The sequence below is a fragment of the Caretta caretta genome, chromosome 4, assembly GCF_965140235.1.
Source record: "Caretta caretta isolate rCarCar2 chromosome 4, rCarCar1.hap1, whole genome shotgun sequence".
Taxonomy (NCBI): domain Eukaryota; kingdom Metazoa; phylum Chordata; order Testudines; family Cheloniidae; genus Caretta; species Caretta caretta.
This window is the reverse complement of record NC_134209.1, coordinates 13,065,883-13,086,035: the sequence shown is the minus strand read 5'-3', so window position 1 is coordinate 13,086,035 and position 20,153 is coordinate 13,065,883. Positions and strand designations below refer to the sequence as shown.

Below are 20,153 nucleotides of genomic sequence, written 5' to 3'. Positions count from 1 at the left end.
CTGTGCTTACTCCTCTCAGCGCTCCATTATGCTTATCAGCCGATCTGTGCTTTGTTGCTGGAGCACCATGCTTTTGTGCCGGCACTCCTCATTCTGCTGGTGGATCCTCCTTTCACTGTCCCGCCACTCCTGCACTTTTCAATTTTCATTACTTGAATGCTGCATTACTTCATGCAACATGTCTTCCTTGCTTCTGCGTGGCCTCTTTCTGATTCTTTGGAGTCTTTCGGCCAGTGATAACACGGATGGCTGAGATCTCAAGGTTGCATCTGTAAAGGCAAAATGCAACACTTAACAGAGGCAGCATTGTTCACACCAGACAGAGCAATGATTCCCCCATACTTAAGGGCAAGTACAGTCTACACAATAGCATAATTTGACCATCCCAAAGTGAGCACACATAACCCATGGGAGCTCCAAAATGGTGACTCGATCTAGGTGCTCGTAGCCATGCAGGCGGAGCACTACCATGCCCGACCCCCCCTGCAGCCCTTGTCCCAAAATTTTTTCCCTTGTGCCCCCATGTCACCTCCAACCCACTTGCCCCAATATCTGGATTCTTACCACCACCAGCTGCCTCCAACACCCGTAGCTTCACCACCCAGCCCTGAAAACTACAACCTTACCCACTGCACTTAACCCCCATCACCATGCAATACAACCATCCTGAAGTGTAGCACTCATTGCACAGCACTCCAGACAGGAAGGCTGAGTATGATAACAGGACATACGCAAATCTGTGATTGTACTGTTCCCCACCCCACCCTGTTGCCCTTTCTGTTTCCCAAGCAGTTGTGTTTCTTTTCAGTAAATGAATTTTCTTTTCAATAAATGAATTTTTTTCTTTGAAAACATTCTTTATTATTGCATAAAGTAAAAGATACCTTAGCCCAGGAAAGAAACAGGCACTTCAAGTCAGCGTAGCAAACACAGATTCCTACTAACATTGGAACCACTGCACTTCACTCCCATGCAGGGCATCAGATATTACTGGTGGCTTTCAGCCTCAAATTGCTCCCTCAGTGCATCCCTAATCCTTGCAGCCCCACGCTGGACCCCTCTAATAGCCCTGCTCTCTGGCTGTTCAAATTCAGCCTCCAGGTATTGAACCACCGAGTTCCATGCCTCAGTGAATTGTTCACCCTTCCCTTCACAAATGTTATGGAGGGTACAGCACGCGGATATAACCGCGGGGATGCTGTCATCGGCCAGGTCCAGCTTCCCATACAGAGAGCACCAGCGGCCCTTTAAACGGTCAAAAGCACACTCCACAGTCATTCTGCACCAGCTCAGCCTTTTGTTGAACCGCTCCTTGCTGCTGTCAAGGCTCCCTGTGTAAGGTTTCATGAGTCACAGCATTAAAGGGTAAGTGGGGTCTCCAAGGATCACAATGGGCATTTCGACTTCCCCTACGGTGATCTTCTGGTCTGGGAAAAAAGTCCCAGCTTGCAGCTTCCTGAACAGGCCAGTGTTCCAAAAGATGTGTGCGTCATGCACCTTTCTGGGCCAGCCTGTGTTAATGTCAATGAAACGCCCATGGTGATCCACAACCGCCTGGAGAACCATAGAGAAATACTCCTTCCGATTAACATACTCAGAGACTAGGTGGGCTGGTGCCAGAATTGGAATATGTGTGCCATCTATCACCCCGCCACAGTTAGGTAAACACATTTGTGCAAAGCCATCCACAGCGTCATGCATGTTACCCAGAGTCACGGTTCTTCTGAGCAGGATGTGATTAATGGCCCTGCAAACTTGCATCAACACGATTCCAACAGTCGACTTCCCCCCTCCAAACTGGTTAGCGACTGATCGGTAGCTGTCTGGAGTTGCCAGCTTCCAGATTACAATAGCCACCCACTTCTCCACCGTCAGGGACACAATCTTGTGTCTTTGCACCACAGAGTGGGGGCAAGCTCCTCACACAGTCCTGTGAAAGTGGCTTTTCTCATCCGAAAGTTTTGCAGCCACTGCTCATCATCCCAGACTTGCATGACGATGTGATCCCACCACTCAGTGCTTGTTTCCCGAGGCCAAAAGCAGCATTCCACGGTGGTGAGCATGTCCATGAATGCGACAAGCAAACTCATGTCATATGCGTTACTCGAGTCGATATCATCATCGGAGCCCTCACTGTCACTTTGGATCATAAGGAATAACTCGACTGCCAAACGTGACATGCTGACGAGACTCGTCAGCATACTCCTCAGCAGTTCGGGCTCCATTCCTGCAGACCTAAAGGGAAGACAGAGCGCGCAGTATAAAAAACGTTGAAAGATGGCACCAGATGTGGATGGAAGCACAGGGATTGCTGGGATGAAAACTGATGCATCACGGGGCATTGGGACAGGACCCAGAATGTCCCGCATTCCCCACCCCCTTCCCAGAAGCCACAGCTCCAGAATGGGAAGAGGTGCTCTGTGGGACAGCTGCCCATAATGCACCGCTCCCAATGCCGCTGCAAGTGCCGCAAATGTGGCCACGCCAGTGCGCTTGTTCCTGTCAGTGTGGACAGACTGCAGCGCTTTCCCTACTGCGCTCTCCGAAGGCAGGTTTAACTCAAAGCGCTCTACATCCGCCAGTGTAGCCATGCCCTCAGATGGGTAGCATTTCACACCCACTTTGCATTGTGACAGCCACCATCTTGGCTGACACACTGGGGATCTCTAGAGCTAAAAGCAGGAGCTGCCACAGTTTGAGCTAAGGAGCCAGTGCTCTTTAGCGGGGGCTGTAATAGACTCGTATTATGTCTGGATTGGCACAGACAGGGACCTGTAACCCACACTCACCAGTGGAATATACACTCACTGGCCCTGATTCAACAGAGCATTTAAGCATGTGCTTTACTTTTAAGTAATGGGGCTTAAGCACATGCTTAAGTGCTTTGCCAAATTGGGGCCTCTCTGCACTTGTATAAGCAGCTCCAAATGGTTCAGGCAGGGGATGATCAAACCCCATGTTCCAAGATCTGTAATCCAGGTTTGATCTTTTCCTACATACCGGGCCCTTGTTCAGGTATATTTTGTGGTCTCACAGTATGCACCTGGGATGTCTGATATTGTACTGCATGGCCCTGAAGAGAACTATGGTGTATCAAGGAAACTAAAGCCACTAACTGACTTGCAAAATTAAATTGTCAGGAGGAAGAAAGATTTAAAGTGTAGAGGAACCCTAATTAAACACTCAGTTATCAGTTAATTATCAGTTAGTTAATAGAATTAGTTATATTCTGATGATAAAAATAAGGGCTGCGTTTGACAGTGGGTTTAATACCTGGCAAGAGAACAAAATACCCAGCCCTGACTGATCACCAGTGCATTGTTTTAGCAATTAATTAATTCCCCCTGAGGCTGAAGGACATATTTGTCAAGGCCCATTGTAAGGAGGTGAGAGGACAGCGTAAGAGTGGGGGAAAGGAAGGATATAGAAAGAAAAACACACTGTAGGAGAGAAAATAAAAAGGGAAGTGTGTACAGCACCGGTGTACAGTGCTGAAACAGTTCAAACAGGAATTAATTCAGGGAAGTCCCATGGCCTGTGCGATGCCAGAGGTCAGACTAAATGATCACACTAGTCCTTTCTGGCCATAGAATATATGAATCATGCCCATCCCTTCTCACAGCCATGCAGCAAAATCCTGCAATCCATGTTTCTGCCCATCAGTGATGCTGTAGTCCCTGTAAGATGACCCGTGAGAACCATGCAAGAAGGTGAATGAAAACCTAATCAGGAGCAATGGGGTAAAACTAAAAAAAGGAAAATATAGGCTGAATATCAGTGAGGTCTATTGGTTGGAGAAACAGTCTCCTATGAGACATGATGAAGCCTCATCCCTGGAATCATTCAGTACTAACCTGGACAGAGCACTTAGGAACACACTGTAGTAGGGAGTGGCCGTGCACCAGGATGGATGGAACGAGCTAGTGAACTAACACGGCTTTGCCATCTCTTGCTTCTAAGACAAGGGGCCACTTCCTTAGCTGTTGTAAATGGTCACCACTCCATTGATCTCAGTGGGGCTCTGACAATTGACACCAATTGAGGATCTTTCTCTGTATGTTTAAGAACAGAAAATTTCTCACCCAATAATTTTATTTCTGCTAGCAGCATCTCCCACAGTTTTGCTGTGTTCGAGCCACTCTTCTCTGCAGCTTCTGGAGGCAGTTTAAAACTGTACCGCAGCTTGTGCTGGCTACGTCCTCTTCTTCTGCTTGCCGCCAGTTGAGTTATTCCAAAGCTGTGTGAAACACGCATTGAGAAAATTATTTATAACCATAACATCTATGTCAAAGTCATTACCATGTTGAGAGTTGGCCTGGTGTACATAGATACATAGGCCAAATAAAATGCTGACCCTTGACAGAAAGCCATCAAGGATGGGTAGAATTGTGGGAGATACTGCTAGAAGAAAGGAAAACATCAGCTAAGAAATTTTCCATTCTGTGTCCCACTGTCTCCCACAATTCTGCTATACCTGGGAAGTAGAGAGCAGTGATCAGGAGTACTGAGGGACAAGAAAAGATAAACAAAAGAAGATATAGTTAGGTAAACCCCCTCCTTAAGGATTGTCCAAAAGGCAAGGCTATTACTGGAGCACCTTCCTGACGAAAGAGCTGTCTGTGGAGGACAGAAAGTCCACTTTGTAATGTTTGATATAACCAACAACCATGTGGCTGCTCTGCATATCTCTGCGATGAAGGCCCATGCTCACTTGTTCCATGAGATGGCCCTAGATCTCACAGAGTGTGCCCTGGCTCCTTCTAGAACAGGAGCTCCTAGCACTTTGTAAACCTCAACAATGCATAATCTGACCCACCTAGCGACAGATAGCCTTGAGACTCTGAGCCCTTGGCATTTTGGATTAAAGGAGACAAAAGGGTACATGACCTTGTGGATTCTGTGCACTTGAGGTAGAGTTTCAGTGCTCTTCTAACATCTAAAGTGTGCCACACTTCTGGGATGGATTTGGGCAGAAGGAAAGAAGGACATTTTTCTGTGACGTATGGAAAGGAAAGTTCACCTTGGGAAGAAAGGACTGCAGAGTTCTCAGTGCTACTTTGTCATCATGGAACACACAATAGGGTTCCTGCATAGATAGGACTGCCAACTCTGGAATTCACCTAGCAGGCATGATGCTGACCAGAAAACAGGTTTTCATGGAGAGATTAAATGCTGATATAGAAGTCAGTCTCAAAAGAGCGAGTGGTTAGGGCCTTCAACACCAATGGTAGGTCTCATTTAGGGAAGACTGGTCTGACTGCTGGTCTGGCCAGTCTGACTGCTCTGAGAAATCTGCTGCCCAAGGATCCCGTTAATAGACCACTAATGGTCATAGAATCACAGAAGATTAGGGTTGGAAGAGATCTCAGGAGGTCATCTAGTCCAACCCCCTGCTCAAAGCAGGACCAACCCCAACTAAATCATCCCAGCCAGGACTTTGTGGTGGCCAATACCTGGCATGCTAAGGTGCTGGATTGAAGAGCTTTATCCACATCTTCTTGAAGAAAGTCCAGAATAGCTGGAATTCCAGGATGTCTTGAATTAACACTGCACTTCTGGCACAACAGACTGAACTTGGTCTAGATGGAGGAATGGACTTTTATTGTGGAGACTTTCCTGGACACGAGAGAGGCCTTGTCATAAATATAAAGGGAAGGGTAACCACCTTTCTGTATACAGAGCTATAAAATCCCTCCTGGCCAGATGCAAAACCCTTTCACCTGTAAAGGGTTAAGAAGCTAAGGTAACCTTGCTGGCACCTGACCCAAAATGACCAATGAGGGGACAAGATACTTTCAAATCTGGAGGGGGCAGGGAACAAAGGGTTCTGTCTGTCTGTGTGACATTTTTGCCGGGAACAGATCAGGAATGCAGCCTTACAACTCCTGTAAAGTTAGTATGTAATCTAGCTAGAAAATGCGTTAGATTTTCTTTTGTTTAATGGCTTGTAAAATAAGCTGTGCTGGAGGGAATGTATATTCCTGTTTTTGTGTCTTTTTGTAACTTAAGGTACCTAGAGGGATTCTCTATGTTTTGAATCTTATTACCCTGTATTTTCCATCCTGATTTTACAGAGGTGATTCTTTTAACTTTTCTTTAATTAAAATTCTTTTTTTAAGAATCTCTTTGATTTTTCCTTGTTCTTAAGATCCAAGGGTTTGGGTCTGTGTTCACCTGTACCAACTGGTGAGGATTATTATCAAGCCTTCCCCAGGAAAGGGGGTGTAGGGCTTGGGGGGATATTTTGGGGGAAGATGTCTCCAAGTGGTCTCTTTCCCTGTTCTTTGTTTAAAACGCTTGGTGGTGGCAGCATACTGTTCAGGGACAAGGCAAAGTTTGTACCTTCGGGACTTTTTTAACCTAAGCTGGTAAGAATAAGCGTAGGGTTCTTTCATGCGGGTCCCCACATCTGTAACCTAGAGTTCAGAGTGGGGAAGGAACCTTGACAGGCCTTTTGCTGGTAATGGTTCCCTTTCAATAACCAGGCTGTCCACTGAAGATGGTCTGGGTCTGGGTGGAGAAAAGGGCCTTGGGAAAGAATGTCTAGTCTGAGTGGCAGCTGTAACAGTGATTCTAGTTTTAGCTCCATCAGATCGAAGGATGAGGGCCTCTTTTGTCTGTACAGAGTTGTTAGAATGACCTTTGCTTGTTCATGCTTTATCTTTTGGAATACTTTCCTAATGAGAGAGACGGGTAGGAATGCATATAGCACACATTGCGGCCATCTGTGCAACAGGGCATCTGCTGCCATGGACATGGGATCCGCTTCTCTGGTGAAGTATTTCAGCTGTTTGGTGTTTTTGCAACTTGCAAACAGATCAACTGAGGGGAAACTGAACTTCTTTGAAATCAGATTGAAGACTTCCTGTTTCAGGCACCATTCTGAGTTGTCGACTGTATTTCTGCTTTCTGATTCAGCTCCCCTTTTACGTGTATCGCCATTAGGGAAGGTAGGGGTTTTTCTGCCCATTCCAATATCTCCATTGCTTCTTCATGTGGAGCTACAGTCCTTATTACCCCTTGGCTGTTTATGTATGCAACTGTGGTTGTATTGTCTGACTGGACCAGCACTTTATTGCCCTGTAGGTAGCTCTGGAGTCTCCTGAGAGCCAGCTTGATGGCTCTGAGCTCCAGGAGATGGATACTGTGTTTCCTGTTCTTGGGGCTCCAGAGGTATGCTCCCCAACCTAGCAAGCTGGCATAGGTTGCGAGAAGCAAAGTCCTCAGAAACTGCTCACTATGCTAGAGAGCAGAGTACCTGACTCAGGATCATCACCTGATCTGTCAAGTATTCTGGAGACTGGTGCATCCTTTCAGAAGGAGGCCTGGAGACACTTGATGTGGGGTCTTGCCCATGCAGTGACCCCTGTGCATGACACCAGGTAGCCCAGTAGTTGAAGGCACTGAGCTATGGTTGACTTGGTGCACTTACACAGGATGGAGATGAGATACTGGATCCTCCAGAACCTGTTGAGTGAGAGGTAGGTCTTCTCCAGTGAGGTGCCTATGTCCACTCCCAATTGGGTTATCAATGGGATCAAGGAACTTTTCTTGATGTTTATCAGAAAGCCGTAGGCTTGCAGGAGGTCCAGAGTTCGCAATGTGGCATAGTGCACCACAGGCTGGGGCGGAACTCTGATTAGAATTTCATCCAGAAAGGGCTATACATCAGTCCCCTGCACCCTAACCCTGGCTATGACCAGCACTGGCATCTTCGTAAAGACCCTTGGGGCTGACGAGAGACCGAATGGGAGATTCGGTACTGATAGTGCTCTGTGCCATAAGCAAATCTCAGAAGCCTGCGAATGGGGTTGTGAATGCATCCCTGAGGTCCACTGAGGTTAGGAGATCCCCCTGATGCGAGATGACACCGCAGAAGGGTCTTCATCTGGAAATTTTGTTTTCTTCATCCACTTGCTGAGCGTTCTGAGATGTAGCATGGCTTTGACTCCTCATGTGTGCTTCTGAACTATGAAGAGGGTAGAGTAGAGCCCTGAGAACTATTCTTCTGAGCTAATTCCTTCTGTCACTCCTGTGTCCAGGAGATGGGAGATTTCATTCCAGATCAGTTCGCACTTAGGGGTATTGGTGCCATTGGGGAAATGGATGAAGAAGGGGTGGGCTGGAGCAGAGAGTATCCCTGCCTTAATAGCTCTCTTACCCATTTGTCAGTGGTTGATATGAACCATTCTTCTGAGAAACAGGAAATACCGTCTCTTAGATTTACTTCTGGGATGCAGCCTTGAAAGCTTTAATTGAGTGGAAATAAACATGACACATTCATTTGGATTTCGCTTTCTATTTCAAGAAATTAATAGCAGGTTTGCAGTGCAGTCCTACAATAAAGGAGATTAAACAGAGCCCATTCTTCTCCTTCCTGAAATACTGCTTGTGTTTAATACACTGTGAAGCCTGAGGGTCAGCATTTAGGGCCAGATTTTCTAAACAACTCAGTACGTAACGACTCCCATCTGGGCAAGTAAATGACATGACCAGATCTTCCAGTCCCTGGAAAAATCATGGAGCAGGTCCTCAAGGAATCAATTCTGAAGCACTTAGAGGAGAGAAAAGTGATCAGGAACAGTCAGCATGGATTCACCAAGGGCAAGTCATGCCTGACTGATCTAATTGCCCTCTGTGATGAGATAACTGGCTCTGTGGATGAGGGGAAAGCACTGGACATGTTATTCCTTGACTTTAGCAAAGCTTTTGACACAGTCTCCCACAGTATTCTTGCCAGCAAGTTAAAGAACTACCTCAAGGGGGAATTCCATAGAAGATGAATCTAGACTGTTCTCAGTGGTAGCAGATGACAGAATGAGGAGTAATGGTCTCAACTTGCAGTGGGGTAGGTTTAGGTTGGATATTAGGAAAAACTTTTTCACTAGGAGGGTGGTGAAGCACTGGAATGGGTTACCTGGGGAGGTGGTAGAATCTCCTTCCTTAGAGGCTTTTAAGGTCAGGCTTGACAAAGCCCTGGCTGGGATGATTTAATTGGGGATTGGTCCTGCTTTGAGCAGGGGGTTGGACTAGATGACCTCCTGAGGTCCGTTCCAACCCTGATATTCTATGATTCTATGATTTCTATTCTATGATACCTCTCCTCCCAGTTCAGTGTCATCTGCAAACTTGCTGAGGGTGTAATCCACGCCATCCTCCAGATCATTAATGAAGATATTGAACAAAACCGGCCCCAGGACCGACCCTTGGGGCACTCCGCTTGATACCGGCTGCCAACTAGACATGGAGCCATTGATCACTACCCGTTGAGCCCAACGATCTGGCCAGCTTTCTATCCACCTTGTAGTCCATTCATCCAGCCCATACTTCTTTAACTTGCTGGCAACAATACTGTGGGAGACCGTGTCAAAAGCTTTGCTAAAGTCAAGGAACAACACGTCCAACGAGTCAAGGTAGATATGCTGGAGAGTAGGGATAGGATACAGAGGGACCTAGACAAATTAGAGGATTGGGCCAAAAGAAATCTGATGAGGTTCAACAAGGACAAGTGCAGAGTCCTGCACTTAGGACGGAAGAATCCCATGCACCGCTACAGACTAGGGACCGAATGGCTAGGCAGCAGTTCTGCAGAAAAGGACCTAGGGGTTACAGTGGACGAGAAGATGGATATGAGTCAACAGTCTGCCCTTGTTGCCAAGAAGGCTAACGGCATTTTGGGCTGTATAAGTAGGGGCATTGCCAGCAGATCGAGGGACGTGATCATTCCCCTCTATTCAACATTGGTGAGGCCTCATCTGGAGTACTGTGTCCAGTTTTGGGCCCCACACTACAAGGACGTGAAAAAATTGGAAAGCGTCCAGTGGTGGGCAACAAAATTGATTAGGGGACTGGAACACATGACTTATGAGGAGAGGCTGAGGGAACTGGGATCGTTTAGTCTGCAGAAGAGAAGAATGAGGGGGGATTTGATAGCTGCTTTCAACTACCTGAAAGGGGGTTCCAAAGAGGATGGATCTAGACTGTTCTCAGTGGTAGCTGATGACAGAACAAGGAGGAATGGTCTCAAGTTGCAGTCGGAGAGGTTTAGGTTGGATATTAGGAAAACCTTTTTCGCTAGGAGGGTGGTGAAGCACTGGAATGTGTTATCTAGGGAGGTGGTGGAATTTCCTTCCTTAAAAGGTTTTTAAGGTCAGGCTTGACAAAGCCCTGGCTGGGATGATTTAGTTGGGGTTGGTCCTGCTTTGAGCAGGGGGTTGGACTAGATGATCTCCTGAGGTCCCTTCCAACCCTGATATTCTATGAATCTATGAAAAGGGCCCAGGCACCCAGCAGCTTCCATTGAGAACAGTCTGGCCACTTTGTTTACTGCCTATGTGGGAGCTGAGCTCATTTGGAAAGCTAGCCGTCCCTGCCCTCCCCCCATTCCCTGCTCTTACACGCATTGGCCTGTGTTCCCTCCCCCCACACCTTTCTCTTTCCCATTCACTCATGCATGCACACACATTTGCTAGCTTCTGCCTAAACAAAGGGCCAGCACTGTGGGGGAAGGTAGCAGTTGGAAGTTTGCTGGTGGGGTAATTTACCAGACCATTTCTTTGTTACACTTTGGTTGAGATACTCGTTGTGTAATGTCTTGATGGCCTAGCATGGGTTAGTGACTGCATCCTCACTAGACACCTGTGATGTAGGGAAATATCATCCCCATGTTAGAGATGTCGAAAGTGAAGCACAGAGCAAGGTAGTGATTTGTCTCAGGTCACACAGGAAGTGTGCAGCAGAGCTGAGAACATGCATAGCCTGCTAAGAGCATGCGCAGGGGATATTTTGCATCCATTGAACCCCTTCTGCCCCCCTGCTAGCTCCCAGTCTCCCAGCCCCAGACTCTTTTCCCATCCAGTCCAAGTCTCCCTCCCCCCCAACACTGAGGCCCAGTTTTCCTTTCCCCCTCCCCATAAGCCCCACCTTCACCACCAAAGGTTCTGTCACAATCTCCTTCCCCCACCCCCAATTACCTGCCCTGTAACCCTGGGTGCCTTAAAATGTTCTGGTGCTGTAGCTCCCTTGTCTGTACACTCCCAGCCAGCATCTCAGCATGCACTTAGTGTCTGTGTGATAAGCAACCCTGGACCAGCAACTCTGACTCCAGTGGCCTGCTTGTTACATCCCTGCCACACTCTGATCTCCACCAGCCTTGGTTACACCTGGCAAGGTGACTCCAGCACCCCCAGTCCCAAATTTTCCCAAAACCATGTACTCTGCAATGTCCAGCCCTCTCCTGGACAAGTCAGAGGAATAATAAGGTTCATTTGCTCCTCTAAAGAGACAAACTCCACAGCACACTCACATTAACTGGAGTTAACTATCACTTCAGTTAAAACACAGTACTGGCTTGGTTCAGATTAAAAGTAAAGCAAATTTATTAACAAAAGGAGGTGGAATTTTAAGTGAGTTCAGGTACAAGGGATAGCGTTAGAAATGGTGACAAGCAAATTAAAGTGAAAACACTTTCTAGAAGCAAAGATTTAACAAAACTAGACTTGGTTCAAGGTAAGATTCTTACCACAGCAAGATGGCTGACCACCCCTTGGTCAGGATCTCCCACAAAGTCCAAAGTGTTCAGTTCCTTTGTATTTTTAGGTGAAAGGTCCCTGGGGGTTCTTTGCCCCTCTCTTTAGAGTCCAGTGAACCTTTGAAATGAATTCTTTTGAAGGCTACCCTCTAGGGTTGCAAGGCGTCCAGTTTTCAACCGGAACACCCAGTCAAAAAGGAACCCTGGCGGCTCCAGTCAGCACCGCCGACAGGACCGTTAAAAGTCTGTCGGCAGTATTGCGGATCTAAGGCAGGCTAGTCCCTACCTGTCTAGTCACCATGCTGCACCTGGAAGCAGACAGCAGGTTCAGCTCCTAGGCAGGGGAGCCATGGGGCTCTGCATGCTGCCCCCATCCTGAGCACCTGCTCCGCACTCCCACTGGCCAGGAACCATAGCCAATGGGAGCTGGGGGGCAGTGCCTGCAGGCTAAAGCAGTGCACAGAGCCTCCTGGCTCCCCACCCTTCCCCCCCCCCCAAGAGCCGGACCTGCTGGCTGCTTCCAGGGCGCAGCGTGGCGCCAGGACAGGCAGGAAGCCTGCCTTAGCCCTGCTGCACCGCTGACTGGGAGCCACCCGAGGTAAGTCCATGCCCAATCCCCTGCCCCAGCCTGAGCACCCCCGAAACCCAGATATCCCAAACCCCTCATCCCTAGCCCCAGACCAAAAGCCTGCACCCCCAGCCCAGAGCCCTCACCCCCTCCTGCACCCCAACTCCCTGCCTCAACCCGCAGCCCCCTCCCACATTCCGAATCCCTCAGCCCCATCCCCCAGTCTGGACCCCGCCTCCTACACCCCAAACCCCCAGCCCCACTCCAGAGCCCACACCCCCAGCCAGAGCTCTCACCCCCTCACGCACCCCAACTCCCTGCCCCAGCCTGGAGCCCCCTCCCATATCTTGAACCCCTCATTTCTGGCCCCACCCTGGAGCCTGCACCCCCAGTTAGAACCCTCCCCCCCTCCTGCATCTTAACTCCCTGCTCCAGTCCAGTGAAAGTGAGTGAGAGTGGGGGAGCATGACTCACCAAGGGAGGGGGAATATAGTGAGTGGGGGGGCAGGGCCTCAGGGAAGGGGCGGGGCTAGGGTGTTCAGTTTTGTGCGGTTAGAAAGTTGGCTACCCTAATACCCCCTACAGTAAAGTTCTTTCAAGCTGTAAGGAAGGAGATTCCCTGGTGTTTACTAAAATCCAGATTTATTTGTTCCTGCAGTCTCCTCCCCCTGCTATGATGCTCAGTGGTTATCTCCTCCCCTTGTTAGCTTGACGGTTTTGTTTCCTCTTATGTAAATGGATTCCCATACCTTGGAAGTACCTTCAAGATGGCTGAACCACATTCCATTGTCTAGGGTGGGGTGATTTCAGCCCTGCCTGGCAGACACACTTTAAGAACGTAATTCCCAATACGTTTGTAATTTTGAATTTGTCCTCCATACCTACACTTCGCAAGAATATTAATGATTAGTATGTTACTAGATTTCTATTGGTATCTTACATGATACCTTTTAGACACCAGTTATGACATTAATGAGTTGGGGTACACTGAACTGGTCAGACCAGCTGAAACTCCCTATCAGGGAGCCCCTTGCTCTCTTGCATTGGGATGCTGCTCGGATCACACACACACACAATCCAGCTCTTGTCCCTTCAGCATTCAAATCAGGCAGCTTCCTCCTTCTCACTGCCTGGGCACCAGTGGAAGGGTCACTGAGAGCACTGGAGACTCAGGCTTGGAACCCAGCACAGCCCAGAACAGCTGGAAGCTGCAATTGCAGAGAAAGTCCTTCTTAGCCCCCTGTGTCCCCAGGCTGGAGCATGCTCAGTGTGGACAGAATCTAAGAAGGTTTTAGATGAGGTTTTTAAGGTCAGGCTTGACAAAGCCCTGGCTGGGATGATTTAACTGGGAATTGGTCCTGCTTTGAGCAGGGGGTTGGACTAGATGACCTTCTGGGGTCCCTTCCAACCCTGATATTCTATGATTCTATGATAAACTCTAGCAAGTCTCTACTGAGCATGTGAAAACTGTAATTTTTCCAAGGCTTATGACTTGGCCAAATTTTGCAGATTTTCATGGGAGTGGCAAAAGGCACATACATGACACAAAGGCCACTCCCCTGCCAAATTTCAAGCCCCTGTTCCAAAGCAATAAGGTGTTAGAGCCTCTCAATGAAGATGTCACCCAAATTTTTTAATGCGGGTAAAAACATATTTTCCCCTATTTTGGTTCTTAGAAGCAGCTTAACCATTTTGGCTGAAATTTTCCAAACTAATTCAGCCTGAGGCAGACATCCAGTCTGGAAAATTTCAGCCCAAACAGTTCAAATTTGGCAAAGTCATAAGCAACTGAAAACAGAGTCTTATAATGGGAAGTGTTGGGCAACCTTAATTGGGTGGAGCTACCAAACCTGTCTATAATAGTATTAGAGAGTCCCTGGCACTAAAAAACTATTGAATGTAACTGGGTACAAACAAGAAGCAGGGAACCAGACATCAAGTTGGAGTCACTTGTTTTAAAGGATTTCTCTCTTTTCAGGGCCTTCCATTGTGACTCCCCCTAAGGAAATCTGGAATGTCACTGGAGCAAAGATTTACCTGAGTTGTGAAGTCATGGGCATTCCAACCCCAGTGCTCACTTGGAATAAGGTCAGTGGAATAGGATCTGTTTTTCAAGAGTAGCATGGATTATGCCATGTTTATTTACTATAGTACCATATTCTTCACCTCTTGGGGGAGATGGCAGAGGAGCAGAGAGAATTAGTCCATAATAAAGAAAGGCATTTTATAGCAAGCTCTGCATTGTTTTTAAAGTGGCAAGAAAGAAGGGCAGTCCCATTTGTGCAAGGATTAGAAAAATACCAAATGTGTTACCAAATCCAGCACCACCTATGAACTGTAGCCCTTTCCAAAGGGTAGTTACGACTGTTAGACAGCAACTGCAAGATAAAGGCTACAGCAAACCCACCAGCAGAAGAGCATGTTTCCAGTGAGTTTCTCCAGTCAATGCAAAAAGATTTAAAAAAAAAAAAAAAGAAAATCTTTATTTCCCATTTCCACTCCCCAATCTGGATTTGTTTAATTCCCCCCTCTGCTCCCAAAAAATATTTTTCTTTTGTACTTTTGTTTATGCTGATAAGAGAAACACAATTATGCTTTGCCATATTAAAGACTGGTGTGAAGAGTAGCTAAAGAATGTTTCCCAATGATAATAAGCTCATACATGCCTGTGGCTTTGAAAACACTGGCCTTGTATGCCCAGGTCAGAGTCATAGTAATCCTGTAGTGTTTTTGTTTTCTTATGTTAGCCTTGAAGTGATGCTGCTCCTGGGGTGTATGGTTTGATAGTGCTGGTGGCCTGGGTTTGTTTTTTACCCTTAGTTAATAGCAAGGAGGATGCACCTTCAGCTTCAGAAACTGCATCAGAATTTGGCACTGGGACCTCATAGGAGCCTGAAACCCAAAGCCGGGCAGGTTCCATACATTCACTTGTGCTCCTCCCGCTTTGCTGCCTCTTTGGAAGAGATAGGATAGAGAGAAGCCTTTGATTTGGTGTTAAATTTCAAACAGTGTGCAGGTTAAATAAAAAAAGTGCCAGTGTGCAGACTCCATCACTTCTCTAGTTTTCTCGAACCCACAGGCTCTTGGGACCTCTGCTGGTTTATAGCCCTTTACAATCAATTTCAAATAATGTATATTTAAAATATTCTGAGGAAAACTGTTCAAATAGTGACCCACCCAAACAATAGGGCCAACTACAGACATTTCCTGGTGACAAAGGAGACCTTGTTGTTTGTAAGTGAAATCAGCTGTGGTGTGCGTTGTCAGACATCGTCAGTGGACTTTTAAAGCTCCACAACTAGGTGGGTGCTCCAGAGTCACCAGTTAAAGCCAGCACAGAGAAATGGCAACCTCCCCTCACAGGGGCTAAACACGCCACTCACCAGCACTTGCGGGAACTTACTGGAGCACTGCATCGGAGGAGTGTGCAGGAAGGGCAGAATTAAGCTGCTGTTTTCTGTAAACAAAATAATCATGGAAAGGAATAATATGTACCAAATGACTGTAGAACATTGTATGGTACATTGCTCGGTGCAGCTTGTTCACACCATTAGCTTCATTGCTGATTAACGAGGCAGATCTTTTGTTATCTCCTCCCCCTGCACCAAAAAAGCTGAAAAAACACAAATTACACATTAACAAAGAGCTGTGGTTTTCTGCTTCCAGGCAGCATAGTGTGGAAGGGGGAGGGGTAGCTCAGTGGTTTGAGCATTGGCCTGCTAAACCCAGGCTTGTGAGTTCAGTCCTTGAGGGGGCCATTTAGGGATCTGAGGCAAAAAAAAATTGGGGATTAGTCCCCCTTTGAGCAGGACTAGATGACCTCCTGAGGTCCCTTCCAACCCTGATATTCTATCATTCTATGACTGGTGTCTAGAAGCTTCACAGTAACAAGCCTTTTTTGCCACTCTTGCCCATGGCCATCTAGAAAACATTGGTTTTAGGACAGTGGATGCTCAGGTTGCTGCCTTTGGTTTACTTTGTGCACCATTCTCCTTGGGAAAGTCACGTGCCATGGACCCTGCCCTGGTAACAGCATGTGCAGTGCTAGTTTCCCACTGCTCCAGAGCCCAAAGGCCAATTTTTTTCAAAAGGGCTCAACACCCAGCAGCTTCCACTGAGAATAGAGAATCCAGCCCCACACTCCAAATTGTCACTAAGGACAGTGGGAGCTGCTAGGTGCTGAACACTTTGAAACTCTGGCCCTTTGGACTGTAGGTGCTACTGAAAAACAGACAGCAGCCGCCATGGAACAACCTTTTCCCATTTTTATACCATACTTGCACCATTTCAGGCATTTAGGATAGGATCTTCCGAAATGCTAGGCAGTGGCCTAACTCTGCTCCCATTGCAGTCTGGGGACTTTTTACTACTGCCTTCAGTGGGAACAGAGTTAGGGACAATGCTGAGTGCTAGAAAATTGCCTAAGCTAGAAAGTTGTACAGCGTTAACTACTATAGACTCCCCCACTGGTAGGGCTGCTGTTATACTGGTATAGAGGTGCTTTAACAGGTATAGCCATGCATCCACACTATGCCTTTTACTGGTACAACTATAATGGTAAGAAATCACACCCTTACTCAAACTAGTTACCAGTAAAACTTTCACATGCAGTCTGCAGGCCACAGTCTGTCTTAGGCCTGCATACCGATTTTGTACCAGTATAACTGTCGGTTAGAGGTATAATTTTTTTGTTTTATCAGTGTTATAACAGTACAAACTTCCCCACCAGGATGCAGATACTAGTGTAATTCATTCTCTTTCCCTATAGGAATAGTCATAGTGGTAGGAACATCTTTAAATCAGTATAACCACACCAACTGTATGGGCCTAGTTAAACCCAGACAGCTTTTGTGTGTAGACAAAGCTTTAGGGGTTTTGGGCCTTAGGTAGTGTAGGTATTTATGATGGCAATCTTGTCAAACTACTGACAACTTGACTCTTAATATTTCTGCTCAGATAATAAGGGGACAATATGGTGTCCAAAGGCTGGAGCTCCTGCCTGGAGACCGTGACAACTTAGCTATCCAGACCCGTGGTGGTCCTGAGAAACATGAAGTGACTGGCTGGGTATTGGTAAGTACTTGTGCACTTTCACATACTATCAGCAAGATCCAAGTTTCTGTGCATAGTACTGGGAAATTACAGTCGAGTAGGTGCAGTGTTTTTCTTGGTGTTGAAAACAGAGTTCATGTGAATTTGAAGTTAAAAAGCAGTGACATGTATGACAAGGAGTAAGATGAAATGCATTCAGTTGGCCCAGTTCTTTGCTTCCTTTATCTTTTGTAATTATTTACACCCCTGCAAAATGTGTGTGAAAATAATGAGAAGGAAGAGCAGGATGTTTAAAAGCTCTCAGGAATAGGACCAGACTGAAATAACAGACCACCTTTCCTTCTGCACTGTCTGTAAAATACTGCAATCAACGGGTGCAGCACAGTAGGCCGCTAGGACAGGGATTGCTAGCACTGGAGTCCAGGTATCTTCAGTGAAGGTCACATGGGAGTGGAACTCTCCACAAGAGATCAGAGCAGTCCTGTCCTACCTTTTGTAGAGCATAGTGCAAGACTGAGCGCTACACTAGACCCTCCCTCTCCACAGAGTCACTTTCATAACGTCATATGAGCCCCACAAACCCAAGCTAGAAGCAGCCTGGCCTTTCTAAAGCACTGTTTATATTTTGGAGTACTTGTGGCACCTTAGAGACTAACCAATTTATTTGAGCATAAGCTTTCGTGAGCTACAGCTCACTTCATCGGATGAAGTGAGCTGTAGCTCACGAAAGCTTATACTCAAATAGTCTCCAAGGTGCCACAAGTCCTCCTTTTCTTTTTGTGAAAACAGACTAACATGGCTGCTACTCTGAAACCTGTTTATATTTTGTACCTGTCTTGCTGGGGCACTCTTTCCAATCAAGTCTGTACAGCTCAAGAGACTCTGTTCCCCATAGCTACAAGCTTGGCCAGATGAGATGCCCTCCTCAAAGAACTCTGAACTGCTAAGTATAAGTTTACTTAAAGAGGAAAGGGGCAGAGACCTTTACCTCCACTTGATTCCATGTCCTACAGCTCAGACTGATGATTGCTATGCGAAGATGACAGGACTGGTCTGTCCTGGAGTTCACAGAAAACCTTTGCTCTTAGCATCTCTAACCTGTGTCCTCAAGGAATGTGAAAGCTCAGGAATCTGCGTCCCAGACATTTAAATCTTAAAGTTAAAAGGTTATTTTAAAAAAAAAAGTTCTCAGAGAGGGAGTTACTTGAGTGGGAGCGTGACAACTGGAGCAGCATCCTAGGGCCTGAGCTGTAATGCATGGAAGTGGATTGGACAGGGGAAAGAGCAGCAGCAGGGAAGTCAGCAGAGAGGATGGCACAATAGGTCAGGCATGACAGATTTGCTTTGGCAAGAACAGACCACACTGTGCAATCTCTTCAGCTGCCCAATGAGGTGGTGGCTGGGGAATGGAACTCAACAGCGTTAGCTTACGCTGTACACCAAAACAGAGGTGGAAGCTTTGGAGAAGGGCAAATACGCTACTGAGTCAACCAAAATATGATGAGGAGAGGAGCATTAGGACTACTGCTTTTTCCTGTCTCCCTCTCAGTGACAACAGGAAGTTCTAAAACATCACAGACACACACCTAAGCAAACATAAAAAAGGTTTGAAGTCTGGCTAAAGCAAATCCTGATGTGTAAGACAGAGTGAAACCCGGAGTGGATTGACTTGCTGAGCTCCAGGACAGGTACCAGAGCGCTTGCCGTACTGTGCCACCTATCTGATTTGGGAACTAGGGCAAACCACTACTGACCAAGTCAGGCTGACTGAAGCCACTGATGGCCCTTTGGCTCAGCTGAAAGAAGTCAGGATTGAGTTTTGTGCTCTCTTTGTTAATAGGGAATAAATTCTCATTATTTTTAAGAAGTTCAGTTTATGATGCAATTTTTTTAAACAAACTATTGTACGTTCAGAACATGAGCATTTTCCATACTACTGGCCAAGGAAATATTCTGGACATGTGCAGCCTCCGAGTGTTAATTCCCACTCCATCAGTTACCCGTAGTGAGTCTGTTACTAGTGCTATTGTTTACTGCTGTTATACAACCCAACAATAAGGCAAAGTAACTTGAGACCAAATCCTCTGTAGTAAACAAGGCTACATGCTGCTTGTTTTCGTAGATATCTCCTTTGAGTAAAGAGGATGCTGGAGAGTATGAGTGTCATGCATCAAACTCCAAAGGAGAGGCTACAGCCTCTGCACGAATTACTGTCAATGCCTTACATGAAAATACCCATATCTAAAGGTAGGTAATATGTGCAGAGTTTTAACACAGTTATATATGTGCAAAGATTTTTTTTTTTAAATGGGTTTTACGCCCTTTGGTTGTTTAGGATATAAGAGAACAACCTGAAAAGTTGCATTTAAAACTGTTAGCTGTAGATTGCAGATATTTCTAACGTCAAACCCAGTCTTTTCTATTTTGCTGAAGCACTTCACGGAGGCCTCCAGCGTAAGAGCTCACAAATAACCGAGACTTGGGTTGCTGCATATTTAATAAAGACATGCTTTTTCCCAAATATGTGTTAGGTATAGGAGGTTAACTAGGTAAAAGTTAAAACATTGGACTAAAAATCCCTTCTGTTCCAAATAGCTCAGCTTTCAGGCTATGATGGTGATTTCACTGGTTTTCCAGACACCATGTTATCTGAAAAAAGAAAAGGAGGACTTGTGGCACCTTAGAGACTAACAAATTTATTAGAGCATAAGCTTTCGTGAGCTACCGCTCACTTCATCGGATGCATGCAGTGGAAAAGAATTTCAAGTAGTATAAAAGGCTTTAAAAACACTTCCAAAAACTGCAGGACTATTTTGCCAATACATGTAGTCCTAATTGCCTTGCTCTTCCTCCATCCTAGCAACCTTTACATACACTAACCTATAAATGTGTGTGATAATCCATTCATGGAGGTTCTAGATTGCTGCTCTTTTAAATTACATCTGAATAGCTGGAAGATCTGTTTTTAAAAAATAAAAAGATTGTCCAGCAGTGAAGCAAGAG

At 46.4% G+C, this 20,153-nt stretch overlaps 1 protein-coding gene across 2 annotated transcripts in view; it reads left to right on the top strand.

The window, feature by feature from the left end:
- The window catches only part of IGFBP7 (insulin like growth factor binding protein 7), an 81,673-nt gene that overhangs the window by 60,185 nt on the left and 1,335 nt on the right, over positions 1-20,153 (top strand). For both annotated transcript variants that reach the window (XM_075127418.1, XM_048847165.2), the window contains 3 exons: positions 14,077-14,186; positions 17,055-17,171; positions 19,273-19,397. In XM_075127418.1, the coding sequence (XP_074983519.1) occupies positions 14,077-14,186; positions 17,055-17,171; positions 19,273-19,395 (350 nt within the window). In that variant the 3' untranslated portion in view covers positions 19,396-19,397. The remainder of the gene's footprint in view (positions 1-14,076; positions 14,187-17,054; positions 17,172-19,272; positions 19,398-20,153) is intronic.